At 31.0% G+C, this 20,995-nt stretch overlaps 2 protein-coding genes across 3 annotated transcripts; one reads left to right on the top strand and one right to left on the bottom strand.

The window, feature by feature from the left end:
* Window positions 1-7,135: 7,135 nt before the first annotated feature.
* On the top strand, window positions 7,136-12,370 carry LOC124827050 (Zinc finger C-x8-C-x5-C-x3-H type family protein). 2 transcript variants are annotated; one of them, XM_047300032.2, is made up of 10 exons: window positions 7,136-7,379; window positions 7,721-7,982; window positions 8,189-8,274; window positions 8,864-8,959; window positions 9,555-9,648; window positions 9,895-10,115; window positions 10,705-10,760; window positions 10,884-11,031; window positions 11,835-11,907; window positions 12,077-12,370. In XM_047300032.2, the coding sequence occupies exons 1-10, from the start codon at window positions 7,345-7,347 to the stop codon at window positions 12,113-12,115; spliced, it is 1,110 nt and encodes a 369-aa protein (XP_047155988.1). In that variant the 5' UTR covers window positions 7,136-7,344; the 3' UTR covers window positions 12,116-12,370. The 2 variants fall into 2 exon arrangements, with proteins under 2 accessions (XP_047155988.1, XP_047155987.1); XM_047300031.2 differs by having other exon boundaries at window positions 7,138-7,379; window positions 10,860-11,031.
* A 379-nt stretch (window positions 12,371-12,749) lies between these two features.
* NARA5 (pfkB-like carbohydrate kinase family protein) lies at window positions 12,750-16,979 on the bottom strand. The gene is made up of 5 exons (XM_047300030.2): window positions 16,499-16,979; window positions 15,719-15,981; window positions 14,548-14,665; window positions 13,859-14,067; window positions 12,750-13,351 (listed from the first exon to the last, which is right to left on the bottom strand). The coding sequence occupies exons 1-5, from the start codon at window positions 16,826-16,828 to the stop codon at window positions 12,910-12,912; spliced, it is 1,362 nt and encodes a 453-aa protein (XP_047155986.1). The 5' UTR covers window positions 16,829-16,979; the 3' UTR covers window positions 12,750-12,909.
* Window positions 16,980-20,995: the final 4,016 nt, after the last annotated feature.

Genomic DNA, 20,995 nt, shown 5'->3' with positions numbered 1-20,995 from the left:
TTTAATTTCCTAAAATTTGTTCTCACCTTGTGTTATGTCACATTAGATTTACTTAAAAGAATTTGTAATTTGTCATAAGATTAATCATTTGTAATCATTTATGGCATATGAAATTGTTGTGAATATATAACACTTATATTTGTCATATTGATAGTGAGAATATTTATTTATTTTTTAAATATTTTTCCAATTCATAACTATTACCAAATATAAGTTATTGTAAAGAGAATAATACGAGTGATACCTAAACGATGAAAAAACTGTGTTTGAATGGAATATGGTAAGATAAAATTGTATATGATGAAGATTATTAGAATGAAATTTAAAATATAATCATATATTATATATAATCAATTATTTTATTTCTGAGTTTGTATGTAATAATCTTATTAAAGGATTGTATATCTACTGTTTTTAATAATCTTATCAACAAGTTGAAAATCATGAACATGTATTTTTTTTAACTTAAGGGAATATTAAAAATAAAATACAATTAGATATTATGGTTATTGGTGAATTTTAAATTTAATCTAATGTTACACAATTAACTTGTTTGACAATGTTTATACCCACACATATATTTATTATCTAATTTGAAAAAATATTAGAAATAAAATATAATTAGGTTAATCAAGTTAAATCTTAAGAGTTGGGTATTAATTTACTACTTTTATTGAAATAAGTAAAAAAAACATAGATAAAGGAGTAATAATAGGTAAGATTTAATAAAGATGCATAAGATCATTTTAATGATACAGAAAATCTTATAATAACAATATTATTTCTTAGTCAGGCATGAAAATTATATTATTAACAAAGAATTTTATCAAGAAGATTGGTATTATTAATTCCTATTTCTAAGCAAGAGATAACAAAAAATAATTTACAATTTCTATTTTATATTAAGTAATGTTTAAGACAATAATTTCTCATTTGTAATTTTCATGAACTTTCTAGTTTAGTATATGTAGTAGGTTCAAATTAGATAATATATAGTGATAATTTGTGAATTGAGTATGGTTTTCTAAAAGTATATAATAAATCTATTTCATTTTATGAGAGCAGTAGTAAGAATTTTATTATAATGAACCTCGATGTCAAATATATTAATAATGTTTCTAGAAGGTTGAATTCGAAAATTTTATTTATTAGAAAATTCAATTTCGATAAACACAAACCAATCTATAAAAAATAAATAAATATAATATAATTAGTTAGCTCAAATTAAGTCAGGTTAAAGTTAGCATTATTAAAATGGATCACCCGATCCATTTGACTTATCATGGATTGATCATTTAGTGAATCAATCTAATATGACTCACTTATTGGCTAGGTTAAAAAAATTCAAACCCGACCTAACTCATCATAAATTGATAAGTTGGTAGGTTAAATGGGTTTATTTACTAGTTCACTCAAGGCATTTTTTTTTCAATTCTAAAAAATTATCAATTTTTTTCTAATTCAAATATAAATAAATGTTATTTCAAAATAATGTTAAATTACAAACACTATTCAAAATAAATAAAATATAATATAATCCAAATACAATTCAAAATCACCTTATACTCCAAATATAATAAAAAACAAACACAAAAAATAAAATTAGGTGGATTAGAGAGCCAATCTGGTTCACTATAAGTTCAATCCAAACGAGCTAGGTTCTTAATGGATTGGATTCAAAATTGACCCATATCAATTTTTTTTAACTTAACCTAGCTCGAATTCGTAGTTAACCGAATTAACTCACAAATTTCATCCTATTTTGATACCATTGGTTAAGAAAAGAAATGAAACTATGAAAGTAGAGATCATGCGAAAGTTATGGATACGAAGATAATTACTATCGATTTTGATGTGTTTGTAGTTAAGAGATATGTGATCGAGTAGGTCACCACCTTCTTTTTGACAATTTACTACCAATAATCAGATAGAAAGAAACAAGTTGAGTTTATAATTATTTTAGCAAAGAGGTGTTGAATTTATTTGGCCTTAGCGAGGAACAAAAGGCCATTGGCTTGATACTTGACTTCAAAAACCAAAAAGTAGTTTAGTGAGCGAAACTGTTTGGGAAAGAAAACACAATAAAATTAATAAATTGTCGAAGCATTTGAAAGGAACACCCTTTGATGATGATGTGATCCATCTACACCAAAAAATACAGCACATTTACCTTTATATGCAATCAAACAGTGATGCCAAATTGGATAAGAACACTATCTTAAACCATTAAACAACTTTATTCAACTTCCACTCTTTCTACATAAGAAAATGTTAATGATGAAAAGTTTATTATTCAAATTATTTTTTTATTGTAATTGATGTAATATATTTTACATATTTATCTTATCACTTTAAAGAAGAAGAGGGATGTGAGTTTGAGTATCTATCCCTATTTCAAAGTAAAACTTCGTTTACTTTTTACATGGGTATGAAACTCTTGTTTTATTTTTAATCCCATCAGAAATTGGTATATTTGTACAATTTCTTTATAATTACAAGCATTAGTTAAATATGAGTTTACACACACAAAAATATAAATAAAAATATGATATTATTGAGTATTCAATATTGTAAGAATTTTTTCTTTTCTTGAATGTTAAGTGTCAATAAAAAAAATTATAATTTTATAAACATTAAATAACTATTGGATACATGTCAAATGCTTATAAAAATAAATAAAAACGATAAAATGAATGTATTATAAATAAGTCATCAAACTAAACTCAAATAAAATTAACATAAATTTTTTAATTCATCTTATAAATTGTATTTTAACAATTTAAAATAATAGTTAGGTAAATATGTACATCATTTGTTACTATATCAAATTTAAAAGAAAAAATCTAAATATTATTTATACTTGTATCTTTATTATTATTCAAAGAAGAAATTTTTCATTAAAATTAGAAGGATTCAGACCATTACTGATTTAGTTAGGATTAATAAATAGACTTAAAAAGTTTATTTCAACTTTACAAATTTTATATCGATCAAAGATTAGACTAGTTTATAATATATATATATATATATATATATATATATATATATATATATATATATATATAAGAAGTGTAAATTTTATTTTATAAGTCAATTTTATACGGTTGGGTTAAATTAAAGTTCATTTCTTTTGGGTTAGAGCTTATTTTAAGAGTTTGTAGTTTGTTAGGTTTATTGTTTCATTCATTATTGAGTTGTTATCGAAAAATCCATTAATTTTAGTCTCACGCTTTGAACGTATGCGTTTCGATGTGAATGAGTGTTTTGAAAGTCTAAAAATCAACTAGACATTAAACCAAATATACATGTAAGTATAAACATTATCTATCAGCAATAATAGTTTACTATTTTTTTTACCATTTTCTTATAATAATTTACTACTAATTATATAGATTTAGAATTTAATATTTTTAAATACTATAACATTATTAAATAATATTTGAATAATCTATATAATTAATTTATTTATTTACCAAATTATATATATTAATATTTTAATTTTTAATTATTATCTTTATAATAATATTTAAATAATTGGATAAACATTTTAATTCCACAATTATAAAAAAAAGTTAAGCAATCAATTTTCATTATACTATAATAAATATATAAATAAGTCATATAAATAAAACATCCGTAAACTAAATCAATTAACTAATCTATCATCGAGTTACAATTTTTGACATTTAACATTTGGCCAGCTCAATTCGAAGTGAACCATAATTAGTGGGATAGCGATATTTTGACAATATTTTTTTACAATATTTTAACATCATCTACGTGTCATTCTATGATTGATCCAAAATTACTCTACAATCAATAATAACAATCATGAACACCTACATGGACTAATCACAAAATGACACATAGATGATGATAAAATATTGTCAAAAAATATTGTCAAACTATCATTGTCTTAACTAGTGAGACATGTTATCTTCATTTAACACCCAACTAAAAATGTGATACTGGGCTAGTATGTTTTGCTCAGTACTGTTCAAGAGACAGAAAAAGAAAACAATTTGGTTTGTGCTTAGGTATTTAACTTCAAATTAATTTCTACCACGTGCCTCCAATTATTGCACATTCCTTTGTTTTCTCATCAATAAATTTACTTCTTAATGAATCAAAACCCTAATTGCGCCTAACTTAGTTGAAAACATCAATAATAATAATAGGACCACTTTAAAAATGTGATACTCGTGAAATTAATACTTCTCTCTTTTATACAATAACGTTTTTTAAGGAAATTTTGTTATTTTATATTCAATATTTTAATTTCATTTTATTACGTTTTAAAATTGTTTAAAAAACGAAAAAAGTAATAAATAACTAATCGAATAAAGTCTGAAGTTTGTCTTAAAATAACGAGTCTCTTTCATTTAATTTATTTGTTAAATGATTAACGTGTGATTGTTCTATTACATATTAAAATATGTAATATTTTATAGTTAATATTAATTGATATTTTTTTTAAATGATAAACAACTCTTATTAATTTATTTAAAAATGTATTAGATAATGAGACCTACCCAAAAATCAAAGGAGGCGAAAAAATGGCCAAAAGAAACATCTCTTGTATAGTAAGAGACAAACTTGAAAAAGGATAATTTAATGTACATTTTTCCCATTATTGTTGCATTCATCTTTCGACAATCTCTTGTATTATTGTCATCGTAAAAAATATTTACAAGTAGATATAGACCTTTACCTAACAACATCACTAAAAGCCTCACAGCAATTACATTAAATGAAATGATAAATATTGTGAAGAATTTTTTTGTCGGTTATGTTTGTTAAGATTATTGCACTTATTATTATCATATCATTACGAATGCATCATAGTGTAAAAAAATCAAGAGGGTGCTGTTATAGTACAAATAGAAGAAGATAAGTATTTGATTTTTTTTATAGAGATGGTAAATAAATATATTTGTATTAAAAAATTCAAATATAATTCTAAGTCTTATATTAAATAAAATTGAAAAAGTCTAATATGTAAACTCAAATATCTTAAGATTTTAATTTAAAATAGTATTAATATGTTATGTGTAGATTGGGTTATATCTTATTGACTTTATCACTTTTTCGTAATCATTTTCAATAGACTCATGAACTTATAAGTCTAAATAAAAAAAAAAGTTAATGTCATCTTATTATTTAAAAGTAGTTTCTAACCTAATTTTAAAACTTAGACATACTAAATTTCACACTTTAAAAGGTGTATTTGTTTTTTAAAATGAATTTTGAGAGAGTGAATTTAAATGAATTTGAAAGAAAAACGAGTTGAAAGTGAGATTGTATGAATTCACAATAAGTTGTTGAAAAATGAAGAGATTTGAAATGAAAATTAATTAATGATGTGATGAGTTTAATATATTACAAAAATATTTTTAATTGAAAAAATTAATAATTACTATTTTACCTTTGATTATAAAAGTAATTTAAAATATTTATTATCATTATTCATCTTATGTAGAAGGTAAAATGAAAAATATTATAAAATGAGCTACAATCTTCCGCAAATCCCTTCACTAAAGAAGAATATTTCTCCCACTTTCTTTCATTTTTATATGCATAAATCAATTCAAATTTGTAAAAACAAGCAAAAGTGATCAATATCTTTCTATCATCACAAACAATACATAATCTTAAACAGTGTAAGACCGAAACACATATTCTGATACCAAATACAAAATTTAAATTATTAAATATGTGATTTGAATCTTGTTATTGAAGAGTGGTGGTAGTAGGGACAGAGAAAACGAAGGAGAATAGAAGTGGGGTTTTGTCTATCATCTTTGTAGTGAAGACTATTGGAAGTGAAAGATAAACTTATCCCATACTTTGCCATTTGCATTGCATTTATGATGGAGAATGGATGATGAAACAAACAAGAAGAATAAAAAACAAACTAAGAGGATGTTTGATTCAATTGTCAATTTAAAAGAAGTGGAAGTTTCGTAATAAGAACAAAACCGCATACTTGACAGAAAAGTTTAGGGCTCTTTGATCTTTGCATATCCATTGGGAGTGAAAAAAAATGTAAAAGATGTCTCTTTTTTATTACGTTGTAATCACTTTCTATTAGTGATTTGAGAAGTTTTGAAGTTAAACATTTGGATGTTGTATTTTTTATTTTTGGAGTGATCAATATAAAATTATTTATTTTTATTCTAATAACATTGAAAATTATATAGTATAATGGTGTGATCAGTTTAAGAACCGAACCGTCAACCAATTCACGATTTTATGTGAGTCAAGTGATAACAGATTGGTTAGATTAAAGTAAAATTAGTGTTAAGTATAATTATATTAACCTTAAGCTGAGTCATTATGGTTTGAGTCGGGTTGTAATTAGATCAACATTAATCAAAAGTCCATACGTGAAATCTACAAATACAGATTGGTGGTATTCAGGTAATTGGTTACATTGATTGATTGTACATTTATTTTGGAGAAATAAAATTAACTTCGACCCCACCGAAACAAAAATAAAACATTTTAGAGTATGCAATATAACAAATAACATTATTTTTTTTAGTTGTGCAATCTTACACAACTTTATATAATTATATTTTTGTCATTTTTTTAGTCAATGGAATATAAGAAGAAACAATCAGATTCACTGAGAAAGCACCAAAAGACAATTTCTTTTTCACCTTCATAATTTTAACTTGAACTCACATAAATTATTATATTTCGAATCATGTAATTTAGCATATAAATTTTATATTTCAGAATTATAATTTGAAATATATATTTTATTTTATATTTTAGAATGTATAATTCAAAATATAAATTTTTATATTTTGAAATATAAATCTAAAATATAATTTTTGTATTCTGAATTCTATAATTTTAAGATAATATAATTTGAAATTTATTTTTATTTTGTATTCTAAAATATACTGGAATAAATAAAAATGTATGATGGTTATATATTTTGGAATACAATATCAGATTACACGTTTTGAAAAGAAAAAAATTTACTGTGGTGCATATTGAAATTGTGGACGTGCAAAGAGAAATAGCTGTCCCAAAGTGAATACGAAGGCCGAAACTTCAGCTTTTAGGTCCAAAATGGTCCAAAATGCAGGGTTTTCAGTCGAAAAACCGGTTTTTGAAAGAGGAAAACCTGTGATTAGGGACCTAATAAAAAAAAGAAAACCACCAATTTTCATCTGTTATTTGTTTTTTCAAGTTTCAACCATAGAGTGGAGCGAGAAGTGAATGAGAAATTGAATTTCCATGAGCAATTGATTTTAGCAAAGTCGAAGAAAGGGTTTGTTTTGTTCGGAATTGTTAACGTTTGACGTTTGACGATGTTATAGCTCTAAAACGATGAGAGATATTTGTCGAAACTTCCAGCGAGGCAGGTTATTGTTCTTCATCTTCTTCATTGCTTTACTTGCACTTTCAATGTTCCACGATTCATTAAGATACCGTTGTGATGTTGTTTCTGTGTAATTACCATCGCAATTATTTCTTTTCATTTTTCACTGTTTGTGTGCATATCTTGTGGGGGCGTGATTGGACTTTGGATTTTCAGCTACTGGTAGTATATAACTGTATAAATCTGAGCATTTACGTGTTATATAACAGTAGTAATCTATGCGATCAGATATGCTTTTAGATTATTAATGTTGAATTTATTCGTCCGTTTGCGTCATCAGAAGTTTTGAGAATGGGTTTTAAGTTGCCATAGTTCATGTTTCAGCTGCCAATATGGAGAAAGGTGCAGATATTTACATGTCAACAACCAACAGAGAAAACCTAATGTTCAAGGGTTTGGAGGACAAAACGGTTCTCATCAACAGCAAAGTACAAATCCCTTTGGATTTGGGTCTGGTTCTGGCTCTGGCTCTGGCTTTGGGTCACAACAACAACAACAGAAGTCTAATCCTTTTGGTTTTGGCACGCAGAACAGTTCCCAGTTAAATGGGGGACCTCGTTCTGAGTATAAACCAAACCAATACAAGGTTCTCATTCTTTTCCTATGTTTATACATGATGAAAAGGTTTATTTTTGTATTTTAGGCATTATAATAAATTACTACGACATTGAAGCTTTTTGATATTGGTGGACTATTTTTGAGGGGTTATCGATGCAATGTCTGCTTCATCTTCACTTTTAGTAAAATAATCTGATGTTTTGTTTTAGTATTGATCATTTACCTCTGAAGCAGCCTTTTGAAAACAAATGGAATCGACAATCGTCCAAACCCCAGAATGGTGGGAAATCTGACAACAACCCCCAACCAGTAGATCATAAGTGAGTATTTATCAATCCACTCTCCGTCTCATGAATCATGGATATTTTTCTTCATGTTGTATCGAGTCAACATGAGGGACAAGGATGTGCATGACTGCCACCTGTTGGACATGCGCCCTTGTACTTCAGAATGAGAAACATAAAAAGAAGAGGTCTAAATGTCTACAAAATGCATAAACACTGACTAATGGTGCTTGAAAGTACCAAACAAACTCTAATTTTTTATTGGATCACTGGAGGGCTTTGTTTTTTTTATCAATTTTGAGGATGCAAAATTTTTGTTGCCTAGGCGCTATTGCTTTTTCTTTTTGGCTAAAGTTTACAATCCTCTGCATGTTTATCTTTAAACAATATGCCGTTTGTTATTAACAAACAAGCAAAGGAAAATTGAGTACCATTTGTTTGCTTTTGTTGGGTTCTGTGATTTCTTTTGGAGAATACCTGATCATCTTTAGTACTTTTCTTGCTATCTAGTTAATCTTTTTCTACAAAAGAGGGTCTCTATTGTATTTTTTCCTTGTGCCTTGTTTATGTATTGCATTTTGCATAATATTATTGATATACTTTACTTGGTTGATGTAATTAAAAGATGCACAGATCCTGAGAACTGCAAGCGCCAGATTGCAGAAGATTTCGAGAAAGAGAAACCAATTTGGATACTTACATGCTACAGTCATTGCAAAGGGTATATCTCTCATACATGATGGTTTGAAAACATTAACCGAACTTTTTACTGTAAATATATTTTTTAATCATGTACAACTCCATCACCTAATGCAGACAAAAAATTCCATTTTCCTTGAAACCCGTGTAACTGAGCTACGTTGATTGTTGACTATTTTTTCAATTCATCCAATGCAACACTGATAAATTAACCAGTAATCATTAAACACTTCCTCATCCTATCTTTAAACATTCTTTTGAAAGCTACTGTCCATATGATTAGCAAGATCTTAACAGGAACGTTTTCCTTATGCATAAAAGAGCTTCAGATGATTGGGTTTCACATGGAAGTTTCGCATGCATGAGTTCACCTATTATTTAATTTTCCGTAAACTGCAGTTGAATCTTCTTTAGTTACTAATGAGTTAGGCCACTGTCCACCTGGATTACACCTGCTAGATAAACCTGAAAACATTTCCTCAAGAAATTTGCAGTTAAAACGATAATACTGGAAAAAGAGATCCTGGTGTACTCTTGAAAGAGAAATTTCTTTAAAGACTCCTAACCAGTGCTCTAATAAGAAAACTAAGTATAGATTTTGATCTCCTTTGCTGCAGTGCTCCTTGTGACATTGTTGGTGATATTAGCTTTGAAGAATTGCGGGCATCAGCTTATGAGGATGCTAAGCGTGGGATGAGCTTGCAATCAATAGTAAGAAATCTGACATATCATGCCTTTAGCCCCTTTCTCTCTCCTCTCCCCTTCACATTTTTGGAAGATACGCTATTCTGTATCTAGTTGTAACTGCTTTAGTTTTCTTTAATGAAATTTCACTTTGACAATTTGTATTAAAGAAGAGCGTCCTTTACTGTGTCTTTTGTGTTGACATTTGTAATTACAAGGTTACAGTCGTGCTCAAATGTATTCTGTGTCTAACCTAAAAATATGACATTGCAGGTTGAGAAAGAGAGAAGTATACTGAAATCCAAGATGCTCGAGTTTGAGAAACTACTTTCTGAACCTTACCAAAAACCAATAAATTCTTCTCTCGACAGTCAAAGACCCCAATCCATGGGAGCCAATGCAAATCTGTTTTCAGGAACATCTCCAAGTAATGGTCCTTTGTCAGTCTCAAGCTTTAGCCAACTGGGTACTTCAATGAACATGGGTTTTGGAAGGTAAGAGTTACTGGCTAGAAAATATTTTCCTCATTTTTGGTTGCTTGATGTTGGAAAACAACTAGAGAAAATCCACAATAAACTACTTGAGAGTTGAATGAGCTCCACTGGAGTGCGGTTTGTACCATATAAGGTATTGGTGAGACTTGATAGTTTGTCTAATTTGCATTAGACCTCTACTGACACCCTTTCTTCTAGAACTCCTGTCTACTGTGTATTCTTGTTTAGGATTGTGTTGTAATTGCCAAGAGAATGGAGAAATGCACAAGAGCATTTATTATTGTCGTATAATGTTACAGTTTTCGTAGATGCTGTTTCAGGCTAGTTGGATATCAGTTTTTAAGGGCACTAGAATGACCTAGGTCTTGAAAATTTGGTTTCTGTAAACTTTCCGATAGTGGCTATGTGGTTACATTGGTATTACTTGTGGAATTGGGTATGGGATGTGGTTGGTATAGAATGGATAAGATGCAGGTCTGCAATCATGGCTTCCCATGCATTGATTATTCTTCATCTTGTACTTTCCTTGTCATACTCTGCTAATATTTTTTTCTTGCTTTTGGTCTAATCTGTTTGGAACTATTGTTAGGCCATCTGCACCACCAACAAACACTCTGGCACAGCCTAGTTTCTTTGGAGTTGGAGGTATATGGTTGGTGTATTTTTTATAGTGTTATGACTATATATGTCTTTTGTTTTTCTTGCTCATATATGTCTGATTATCAGTGCTATAATAAATACTAGGGAACTCTTTGGCATCCAATACAGGAAACCTAAACAGCAGTGGCTCCTTCGGTGTTCAAAGCAACCCCCATTCTACACCAGCGGATTTGACAATATTTCCGGGTTCAACTCAGCAAACACCAGCCACATTCAATAACTCCGGTTTTCAAACAACATCAGATGTCCTGTTGTCGTAAGTTCATAGCACATTAAAAAGTCCTGAAAAGCAGTTGCCACAATTTAATCACTTGATGATCTCATTCATTGAAAAATAGTTAAACTGTTTAACCATATTTCAGGGTACATTGTTTTAGATCATGTGGAATTAATAAATGACAGAGATTGATTATAATCTGGCGAGTCAATCATTATTGTTTTCATTGAAAACTTTTCAGCTTAGTTATGCATTTTCAGTTTTCAAAAAAATTGAGCTTGAAAATTTCAATTTTATCCATATTGGATTATTATTCCATTTTATTTAATAAAGTAGCAGCAGTAATTTTTTGTGACAAGACTCCCATAATGCTTTCTAATTTTTAATTTTGAAATGATTATGATAAACTTTTCTGATTTAAGTACTATTCAAGATTTCATTTGGCAATGATGAACGTACCAAGCACCCCCAATTGCCTCAGGAGCTCACTTCAACTATTATAATTTTTCTTAAAACAGACCAAGTTGAATCTATTGTAATTTTTATAATTTTGATGAAGCTGACCGCATAACCCAATGATAAAATATATTTTGTTAAGCCATAAGTTAGAGTTTGTAGATTAGAAGGATTTTAATTCCAGTATAAGTGCTTGTATTGGTTGGATCTTTCTTTATTTTTATGAAACAATGCCCCAGTTTATACTAGTATGAGTCTTTTTGGAAACTTCACCTTTATTCATGCATTTTCTGAGGTTGTGTCTATGTATTGAAGAATTTTTTTCTTCGAATGCAAGTTACAAAGACTTCCGATTGAATTTTTGTGGCCGTTCTTTATTCTTGCAGAAATAAGTTACAACCAGAGAATGTGTCAGGAGATGTCAGTATTTGGTTAAAAGAGAAATGGAATCCAGGAGAGGTAATAGTCTCTGCTTTACTCTTGACTGATAAAACTTGTCTCCAAGACATTTTGTTTCCATTTCTATAAGCAGGACAAAATCCTCCTTTGAACAGTTAGATTGATAAGTGCTTGATGTGCTAACATTTGTTCGTTTTCATTTTGTTTTTGTACTGTGTCTGTTTGGCAGATTCCAGAAGAAGCTCCTCCTGATTCATTCGTACGATAGACATTAGTAAAATGGCATCTGAAACATAGGAACCAATACTTCGTTACCACTCAGCAAGATTTTGGTTTCGTGAAAGATCAATAGCATGTTTTAGATCAATATTTGGTATTCATTTGATACGGATTCCACTCCTGTTATGTATAATGTCTGGGTATGCATTGTGTATGCAAGAAACCTACTACGCAATGCTCTTTTCTGGCAGTAATTACGCCTTTTTCAAATGAAAAAACAAGCCAAATGTTTTTCTTTTACAAAGCAGGAGTCTTAAGCTAACACATGATTTATTAAAATTATAAAATCAAGAAACAAACGTTTTGTTTTGTAAAAATCACCATTGACGGTAAACATTAATGATGGACAAAAATGTAACCAAAATCTGGCTTCTCCATTTAAGGAAAATTGATCATTAAATAAGAACACCTTCCGTAACAACTTTAGATAACGCATACATCTACCAAATTCAATGTCACTCTCAGTAATCATGGTGAAAAGTAACCAACTTTAGATAATGCATACATCTACCAAATTCAATGTCACTCTTAATAATCATGGTGATAAATTATGGTTGTAACATACAAAAATAATTATGACGATGGTGATATAACATATCTATGTACCCTGGTACTAATAATGATGAAGACTAGAAGGGCCTGAGTAATTGAATTGCTAACAGAACTAATCTTTTTACAAAATTGAGTATTTACAGGGCTATTCTTTTGAAACATAATGATCAAAGGAATACAATAAATTCGTGAAAAAAAAATTGTAATTAAATTTCATAGTGCCAACTTTGATTAGACGCTGGAAATATGATCGGTGCCAACCGAAGAGGAATCGAGTTGAAATTCGAAAGATTCAGCCAATTTGACTGCATCTGAAATTCTAAGGCGTGTTCCCTGTTGTCCAACAACAGTAGCAGCAACATTAGCTGCTAATGTGCCTATACCTCTCAAATCTGATACGCCTCTTAAAAGACCATATAGAATACCAGATGCATATGCATCACCAGCACCACAAGTATCCACTGGAACACATGATGAAGGAGGGATATATACAGCTTCCCCTTTTACACCTATGTAAGAGCCTCTAGGACCATCTGTAACGGATACCAGAGGAACAAAGTGGCTCAGATACCTTGCAGCTGAAGCAGCACTTTCCTTTGCTTCAAAATTACAAAGAGCTCTGGCCTCATCACCATTTGCAAAGACTAAATCAACACTGTTCCCAATAATTTCCCTGATGAATGGAAAAATACACCAGTTATAAGAGCATACATGCGTGTGATCTAACACCTGAACAAATATCATATTATGAACCAATTTTACTTTTGGTTAATTGAATTTAAGTGGTTCCTACAGGTTTGATGATGCAATCTGCCTAATTGAATTTGATTCCCCCCCAGTCCTTCAACAGCCTGGTTAGCAATTATCACACACATTCAGAAATATTGCCTCACATCACTCTCAAAGTTTGCTAGATTGCTTTAGCAATTCCTATATTTTACAAGCTTAAGACAAATTACAAAATTAGATGAGTTGGGAGCTAATTTCAGATTTGTTCACAGCTTAATCAACTGAAAACAGAACAAGCACATGGAATATACAATAAAAACAAATTAATCATATCTATCTTGTTACACAAATTTATGCTTTAGGTTAACAAAATTGTTATTGAAGGTCAGGATTAATGGTACGGAAATTACATGATATCAAGTATTATATAAAAATTAAGTGACGGTTTTACCAAAAATCATCAAAGTGTCTCTCAATGCAGGAAACATCTGAAGCTGTTATTGCAACCAAGGCACCGTTCCTCCGAGCTTTTTCACATGCTTTGGTTATTGTTTTAATAGTATCAGGAAGTTCAAATAAATACCCTTCAACAATAAGTATGTTGGTCTTGGAAACTGCACTAGCCAAGGATGCATCATAGTTAACAGTTGAAGATGTGCCCTGACAATAGAATGCCAAAATATTTTTAGCAACTTCACCATTTGCAGTAGCAAATAATACAGAGCTTAGATTTGGACAATAAATGTAAAAGAAGAACCACTGTGCTTTGAATAATCAGCAAGGAAGTATTACTTGAAGAATAGACAATAATATATATGGTAAATACTGTGCATGCTCATTGCGTATTAGTTGATAAACTTACATAGTTCTTCAATATATGCAATTAATACAAATTATAGAATTGAACTTCACAATAGAACTCAAGAAACTTTTGAGCAACTCATGTAATTGCGTAATGCAAATAGTCAATTATATATTTAAATGTGCATTAGTTGGAAGTGGGGGAGGGGTGCATAATAACCACTATATAAATTGCTATTGATATATTTACTTATAAACATCTTGCTATAGAATCCTCAAATTGCAAGAAGGACGCGGCAGATGTGTCTATCTTAGTATCCATTTTGTAGCATACTAAACCTGATATGCAAGCATTGTTCGCTGGGCATCTGGAGTTGTGAGAACTATAACTGTTCCAGTAGTCCCATCCTTGATAGGCTCGGAAAGAAATTGCACATTTGCTCGGCGCAATTTTTCCCTGTAGAATTAAAAGAAAACGTAAACAAACAATACAAATAGCTTCATCAAATCTCACTTGCCAAAACAAAAACTGGTGGAATCATTAAATAACAAAATTATGTGTGGAAATGAGTACACAGTACAAAGGTGTTACGTGTGCAACTACACTGCAAGTTTTGGATGAAAAAATGAGTACTTCACAGTAATAGAATATTTAACATACAGGGATAAAAAATATAAATTTTTTCCTGGTTGATTCCATATACAATGCCTCTTCCCCTGTATTATCTGTTAAGCTATCATTATGATCTACTTGTGGCCTATCCTTAGAAAGTACACAAATATGGATGCATATTCAGACACCAAAATCCAGCCAAAGGAACAACTCTGGCTTGAAGAAGAACAAAAACATAGTTACCAATCCTGAATTGTGATAGAGAGCACCTGACTGCAAAACTACTACATAGGATAGTGTATAGTTCAATTACTACCATTATGATATGACCACTATTGTGAAATTCTTATTACTGCTATTAGTGTTAGTTTGTTATATTATATGCCCAGAACATAAAAATAAAAACACATAAAAATGTCTTCGCCACACGTCCAAATTCCTCTGAAACCCAAACTCCCTTCGGCAGCTAGCCAAGTGCTGCACTTAGCAAATGAAACAGAGGCTTCACGCATGGCAGAGGTCACAGATGGAGGTATGGGAGGTTGGCAGTGATAAGGAAGGTCATAGAGGCTGCCTGGAAACAGCACAGGGACGGGGGGCAGAGGGCGCCACAGACCCACAGATAGGAAGGAGAAGAAATGCAGCCACATTGAAAGGGTAGAGAGAGAAGAACTCAGGCACAGGTGTGGCACTATTACAATGCAATTCACCTTTTTTTTAGGACACAAACGGCCATGATGAACACAATACTGAAATGCTGCACAACAGCAAGGGGCCACTCCATACAACAACAATGGTGCTTTTGCACCCTCCTAACTACACTGACAATAAGGAAAAATGCACTATCCGGAAATGGAGTGAAAGTATGTTAAAACAGTGAAAAGAATAAAGACAAACCTGTAGAAACCCCCCAACAGATCACTCCCTACACTACCGGTCATTGCCACACTTATAGCAGGAACTTTGAGGGAGCGACTTCCAAGCCTTGCAAGGGCAACTAAGGTATTAGAGAGAGATCCACCTGCCGCAGCTTTATAGCTGCACCCATCCATAGCCTGTAAAACTCTACCTCTTTCCTCATGATTTACCACTTTCCGCGTTCCCTTCTCTAACCCCAAATTCTTCAGAAAATTATCATCGACCATGCCAGAGAAGTCCACCTACAAGAATTTCCAACAAAACGCCTTCATAGTTGTTCTCGGAGAAAAAGGACAGAGAAGTGTCCATAGCAGCAAGACGATGAAAGTATAAACCATACGAGCAAAACTAAAATTCTGTACGTTCTTTTGCTGTTATTTTTTAATTCAGAATTGAAGTTTGACTTGGTAATGACTTTAATACAAACATTGATTATTACGATGACTTGTAGTGCTAATCATGATTAAGCATATTGTATTGTAAAACCCCAATTCTGATTCGTCAACATACTGAAAACACCAAGGATTAGCATCTAAATTTTATCACGGTAGCGTCAGCATAACCCATCATAAAACAAGAACAATGAAGATTCTAAAATGCTAGCAGTTTGAACCGTTTCTCACAAGGGAACAAAAAACCCAGAGCATACACGAAACAATTCTTAAATACAAGAGCAGTATATATACAGGGTGTGCAAATTCGTGCGAGTTTAACAGCAATTATGATGAATAAATGGAGCAGGAAGGAAAAGGGCATCACCATGGCTTGACCGAGACCCAAGACATCCCATCTTTCGGGCAAAACTAAGGAGCTAAGAGTCTCTTGGCCTTCTTCTTCTTCTTCGTCATCGCAACTAGCCTTCATGGGTTGCTCATCTTCTTCGATACCACTGTCATACTGAGTACCATCGGGGACTCCAGGCCCACATCGGGCGGAAAAAGAAGCGTTCCTTCGGCAGCATAAAATAAATTGGGGAGCTGGGGCATTTGAGAATTTTGGGAGACAAAGGAGAGAAAGGTGTGGCGTAGGAAAGAAAAGAGAAGAGGAGAGATGAGGTGAAGAGTAGACAGGAAGAAAAGAGAGAGACATGGAAAATGATTTTGGTTGCTTTGTTCTGTGTCTAATCTCTGAAGAGAAGAAGAGAGAGACACAAACACAAAGGAACCAAGGTTTGGATGTGGTGGTAATGTTGCAGGGGAGAGACACGACACAAAGATAAGGAGAAGAAACTAACCAAACCAAAAGAAGAAAGAAAGAGAGGAAGTGGAGAACTCAAATTACGGAACCGTCCTCAACTTCGTAACTTCCCACAGATTCTAGAATCTCCGGGTCCCACAAAACATCTCTCCATTCTTTCCAAATATAAAGACTTAATGAATTATATATAATAAATTCATTAGTTATTTAGTTTTTATGTTTAATTTTGTTTTATTTTATTTAAAACATTAATTGGGTTTTATTTTTTGGAAAATGATACTTGAACAACCATTTTTTGACAACATTTAGACACGCGCACACGTGTCAAAATCTGAGTGGTCCAGTTGGAAAAATTAAATGAAAATGGACCCTCAGATTTTGACACGTGTGCGCGTGTCTAAATGTTGTCAAAAATGGTTGTTCAAGTGTCATTTTCCTTATTTTTTAGAGTACAGTATGTTGATGAACTAATGCAGTATTCTCTTGCTGCATTGCTTCCAGTACTGATTTCATCATTCTTAGAACGTTAGACGTATCATAATTGTGAAGTGGAGAAGGAGGAGATCTATTTGCCATCTTCTGTTTACACAGAGAAAAAAAGTCATCAGTCAAATTTAAGAAGACAGAGACAATCACTATACATAGCTAAGAGTACACAAGCAAGACACAATCAAAACCTACAGGATTCCTAAGAAAAGAATTGTTCTGATACCATTAATGTAACATCCCAAAAATATAGCATATAAAATTTAAAACTTTACAAAAGTCCTACACTATTTCAAAACTATGTACATAATCCGAACGATTATTATCAAGTTAGGATTATAACTAAACAATTCATACAAAACTATTAACAAAATTAAACAGCAAACTATTACTAAATGGCTGGTCTTTCTTCTTCCTCCAAAGCTTGCTCCACCGAGCTCCTTCTACCTCTGCTCACACCCAAAGGTGATCATTGCAAGAGAAAAATCGAACAGGAACATGGACAAAGAAATAAGGGTAAGCTAATGTAATTTAATTGCATACACATACATACATTTTTTACAAGTACAAAAATGCAAGGCCGAACACTTCAACATACTAAGACCGAATACAAGTAAACATACACAAATCGAACACTCAAGTAGTTATTACCGAACACTAGAAGCATGCATAGACCGAACACCATAATTCATAAGTAGACCGAACACATGACTTGATCATCCGGATTGTATGAATGTGTAGCTACAGGTGTTTTTGCACTTGTGGTGGTGAAACAGCAAGACACCCATCAAGCTACCCCACAAGGTAAGTCTAGTGAAAATTACCTCGATACCCTGAGGTTAAAGGACCTCCTGCCATTCTCACACATGAGTTACTCTTCTCTACTTGAGAATGAGTAATCATAGAATATCAAGATAAACACCAGCTTACCACGATATCCACATTCATACTTTACAATTCAATAACTATCCACGAGACATTCCACCTTGGAATTTTCTTCCACAGTACTTAAAACATACTCCTCATCATTTAACATATAATATCATTCAACAATCATATCATTAATCATAAAACCAAGAACTCTGTGAACGTTGGAGGCTGGACGGTTTCTCACTACCCAAAGGATAAGACCGAACGGTCCATAATAAATATAACAGAAGAATTAACCGAACACTGTTAAAAACCGACCACTAGAAGATATCGAACGTTAACACTAGCATAAATGCTAGTATAATACCGAGCACTAACACTAACATAACTACTAGTATAAGACCGAGCGCTAACACTAACATAAATGCTATTATAAAGCCGAACGCTAACTCTAGCATAACTGCTAGTATAAGACCGAACGCTTGACCAAGAACGAGCACTAGTACAAGACAGAGAACTACCACCTAGGACCGAACGGTCATGAATGGGTAAGATGAAAGATACCGAACCCAATCCATAACCAAGTACCTGAATATGACTGAGCGGTCAACAGTGCACACTCAGCGTTTTGCATAATTATGCAAAAATTCTGCAGAATTATGAAGAACACCATAATTTACCAAAACCAAATTATTTTCCCAACTTCAAATCCTCCAAACATAATTCCTACACCAATTCAAACCTATCTAAGGGTGCCTAACATCTCTAACCTTCATTCACTAAATTTCACCCAAAACACACCCAGAAATCTGCATAAACTCAACTCAAGAACCCAAAATCAAATTTTACCACTTTTATACATTTTTTACCATCTTAATGATTCTAACAGGTCACAATGCACTTGTTCAAACTCACCTCACTGCCAAAAAACCATTCCCAACCTCAAATTCTCATTTTCACCCTCTCACTTCCTTAAATTGATATTGGCCGAACACTTTTTCTGCATAATACTCCCCAAATTTAGTCCACATAGTTCAGTCCTCACATCCAATCAAAAACAGAAATTCAACATACATTTAAATCAATCATACAATTCGTTATAAACCTATAAACATACAAATTAAATTATTTAGCTTCCCTTACCTATTAACTGGACTGGAAGCTCACAGTTGTAGAAACTCGCTCACCACCAAAAATTCTAGAAACCTATGGTCCACCGATTAATGAAAATAGACCAACCAAAAGACCAGAAATGTGATCAAAATTTAAGAGAAAAAGATGATAAACACGTGCAACCAGAAACTTGGCTTGCATGTACCAGAAAATAGAATTTCTAAGAAGAGGATGAACTTACCAGCTCAAAACAACAACTTGATCGATTCAAAAGAAATCTCTTGACACCAGGAAAGCTCAGACACAACCTGATTGATGATCTGATGAAGAAAAGTGAGAATTTTATAGAGAGAATTTGTAGAGAGAAGGAGGAAAAAACGAAACTCAGAAACTTGGAAAAAAGAAGTGCATGCAGAGGAGAATGACACAAAATTTTGAAAAATTTCTTTATATACTATCGTAAAAAACTAATCAATCCAATCAACTATATACACTTATTTTCCATTTTCTCGTAATTTCTGAATCATTTCAACAAATTTTAAACTAATTTAGTATGATAGATACGTGAGACCTCAAGACTTTCATCTTCTCATTAACGAAGATACTATAGTGAAAAGACAAGTTAACGTACTTTTATATTTTTGCTTATAACTTTGTGAATAATTAATAATAATAATTATAATAATAATATAATAATAATAATAAAATAAGTAAAAAATTTGGACTACTCTCTTTTCTAGTTTTTAAAGGCGTTTTTTAATTAATATTGATAAAAATGTGTTAAAAAATTGTAAACACTGAAATATATTTAAAATATCAAATAAATTTACTAATATTTAATTAAAAAGATTAAATATATATTTTTTTAAAATTAACGAAAAATTAAGTTAAAATTTTAAATATATACTTTTCATTTAAATTTAAAAATAAACACATATTTAACCCTAATTTATAATAATAATCGTTATATTTTATTTTATATAATTTTAGTCATGATCGTAAAATTATAGTCTAGAACATTTTTTTATCTATCAAATCTTTCACAAAAATTTACTTTAAATTTCTTTACATTAAATTTTCCATTCCTTAATAAAAACAATCATACTTTTATTTATTCATCTCCTTAAATTCATCCATTAAATCTCTCTCAAACTCATTCTTAAAAAGACGACATTAATTTTTTTTCTACAAAAATATAAATTTAACTGAGTCAAAAACAAATACTTTTAATTAAATTAAATACTTTAATATAATGATGAAATTACCAAGTAAACCATAAAAATCACATTAATAATAGTATTGAATGGGTTGAAAATTATTCCAGAGATAATTTATCTTAATTACTTTATTTATTTAATATTTAGAGGTGACAGAGTGAGACGGACCAAACAAGCAGTCCCACAAACCCGTTAGAAAAACGCGAGACGAACTATTTTGCTTTATGCAATTTGAGGTAATTCTGATTTTGGTGGGTTAATTTTTTTTATTGCATTGTCATCCTATTAATTTCCTATATTTATTTGAAATGCCTAGAAAGTACAATACTTATGTTTTTCGTTTTTGCCACTTTAATTATAATTTTAAACTTCT

The sequence above is a fragment of the Vigna umbellata genome, chromosome 3, assembly GCF_029865625.1.
Source record: "Vigna umbellata cultivar VRB3 chromosome 3, Vumbellata_1.0, whole genome shotgun sequence".
Lineage (NCBI taxonomy): Eukaryota > Viridiplantae > Streptophyta > Magnoliopsida > Fabales > Fabaceae > Vigna > Vigna umbellata.
This window is presented reverse-complemented; position numbering and strand designations above follow the sequence as displayed.

What these genes read in the sequence shown, in the direction of transcription:
- LOC124827050 (XM_047300031.2), top strand. Translation starts at nt 7,345, where the DNA reads ATGAGAGATATTTGTCGAAACTTCCAGCGAGGCAG. An exon ending in ATAAACCAAACCAATACAAG is followed by an intron (nt 7,983 to 8,188) that starts GTTCTCATTCTT and finishes CCTCTGAAGCAG; the next exon opens with CCTTTTGAAAACAAATGGAA. An exon ending in CCCCAACCAGTAGATCATAA is followed by an intron (nt 8,275 to 8,863) that starts GTGAGTATTTAT and finishes TGTAATTAAAAG; the next exon opens with ATGCACAGATCCTGAGAACT.
- NARA5 (XM_047300030.2), bottom strand. Translation starts at nt 16,828, where the DNA reads ATGTCTCTCTCTTTTCTTCCTGTCTACTCTTCACCTCATCTCTCCTCT. An exon ending in GAACAATGCTTGCATATCAG is followed by an intron (nt 14,068 to 14,547) that starts GTTTAGTATGCT and finishes TTCTATTGTCAG; the next exon opens with GGCACATCTTCAACTGTTAA. An exon ending in AGACACTTTGATGATTTTTG is followed by an intron (nt 13,352 to 13,858) that starts GTAAAACCGTCA and finishes TCCATTCATCAG; the next exon opens with GGAAATTATTGGGAACAGTG.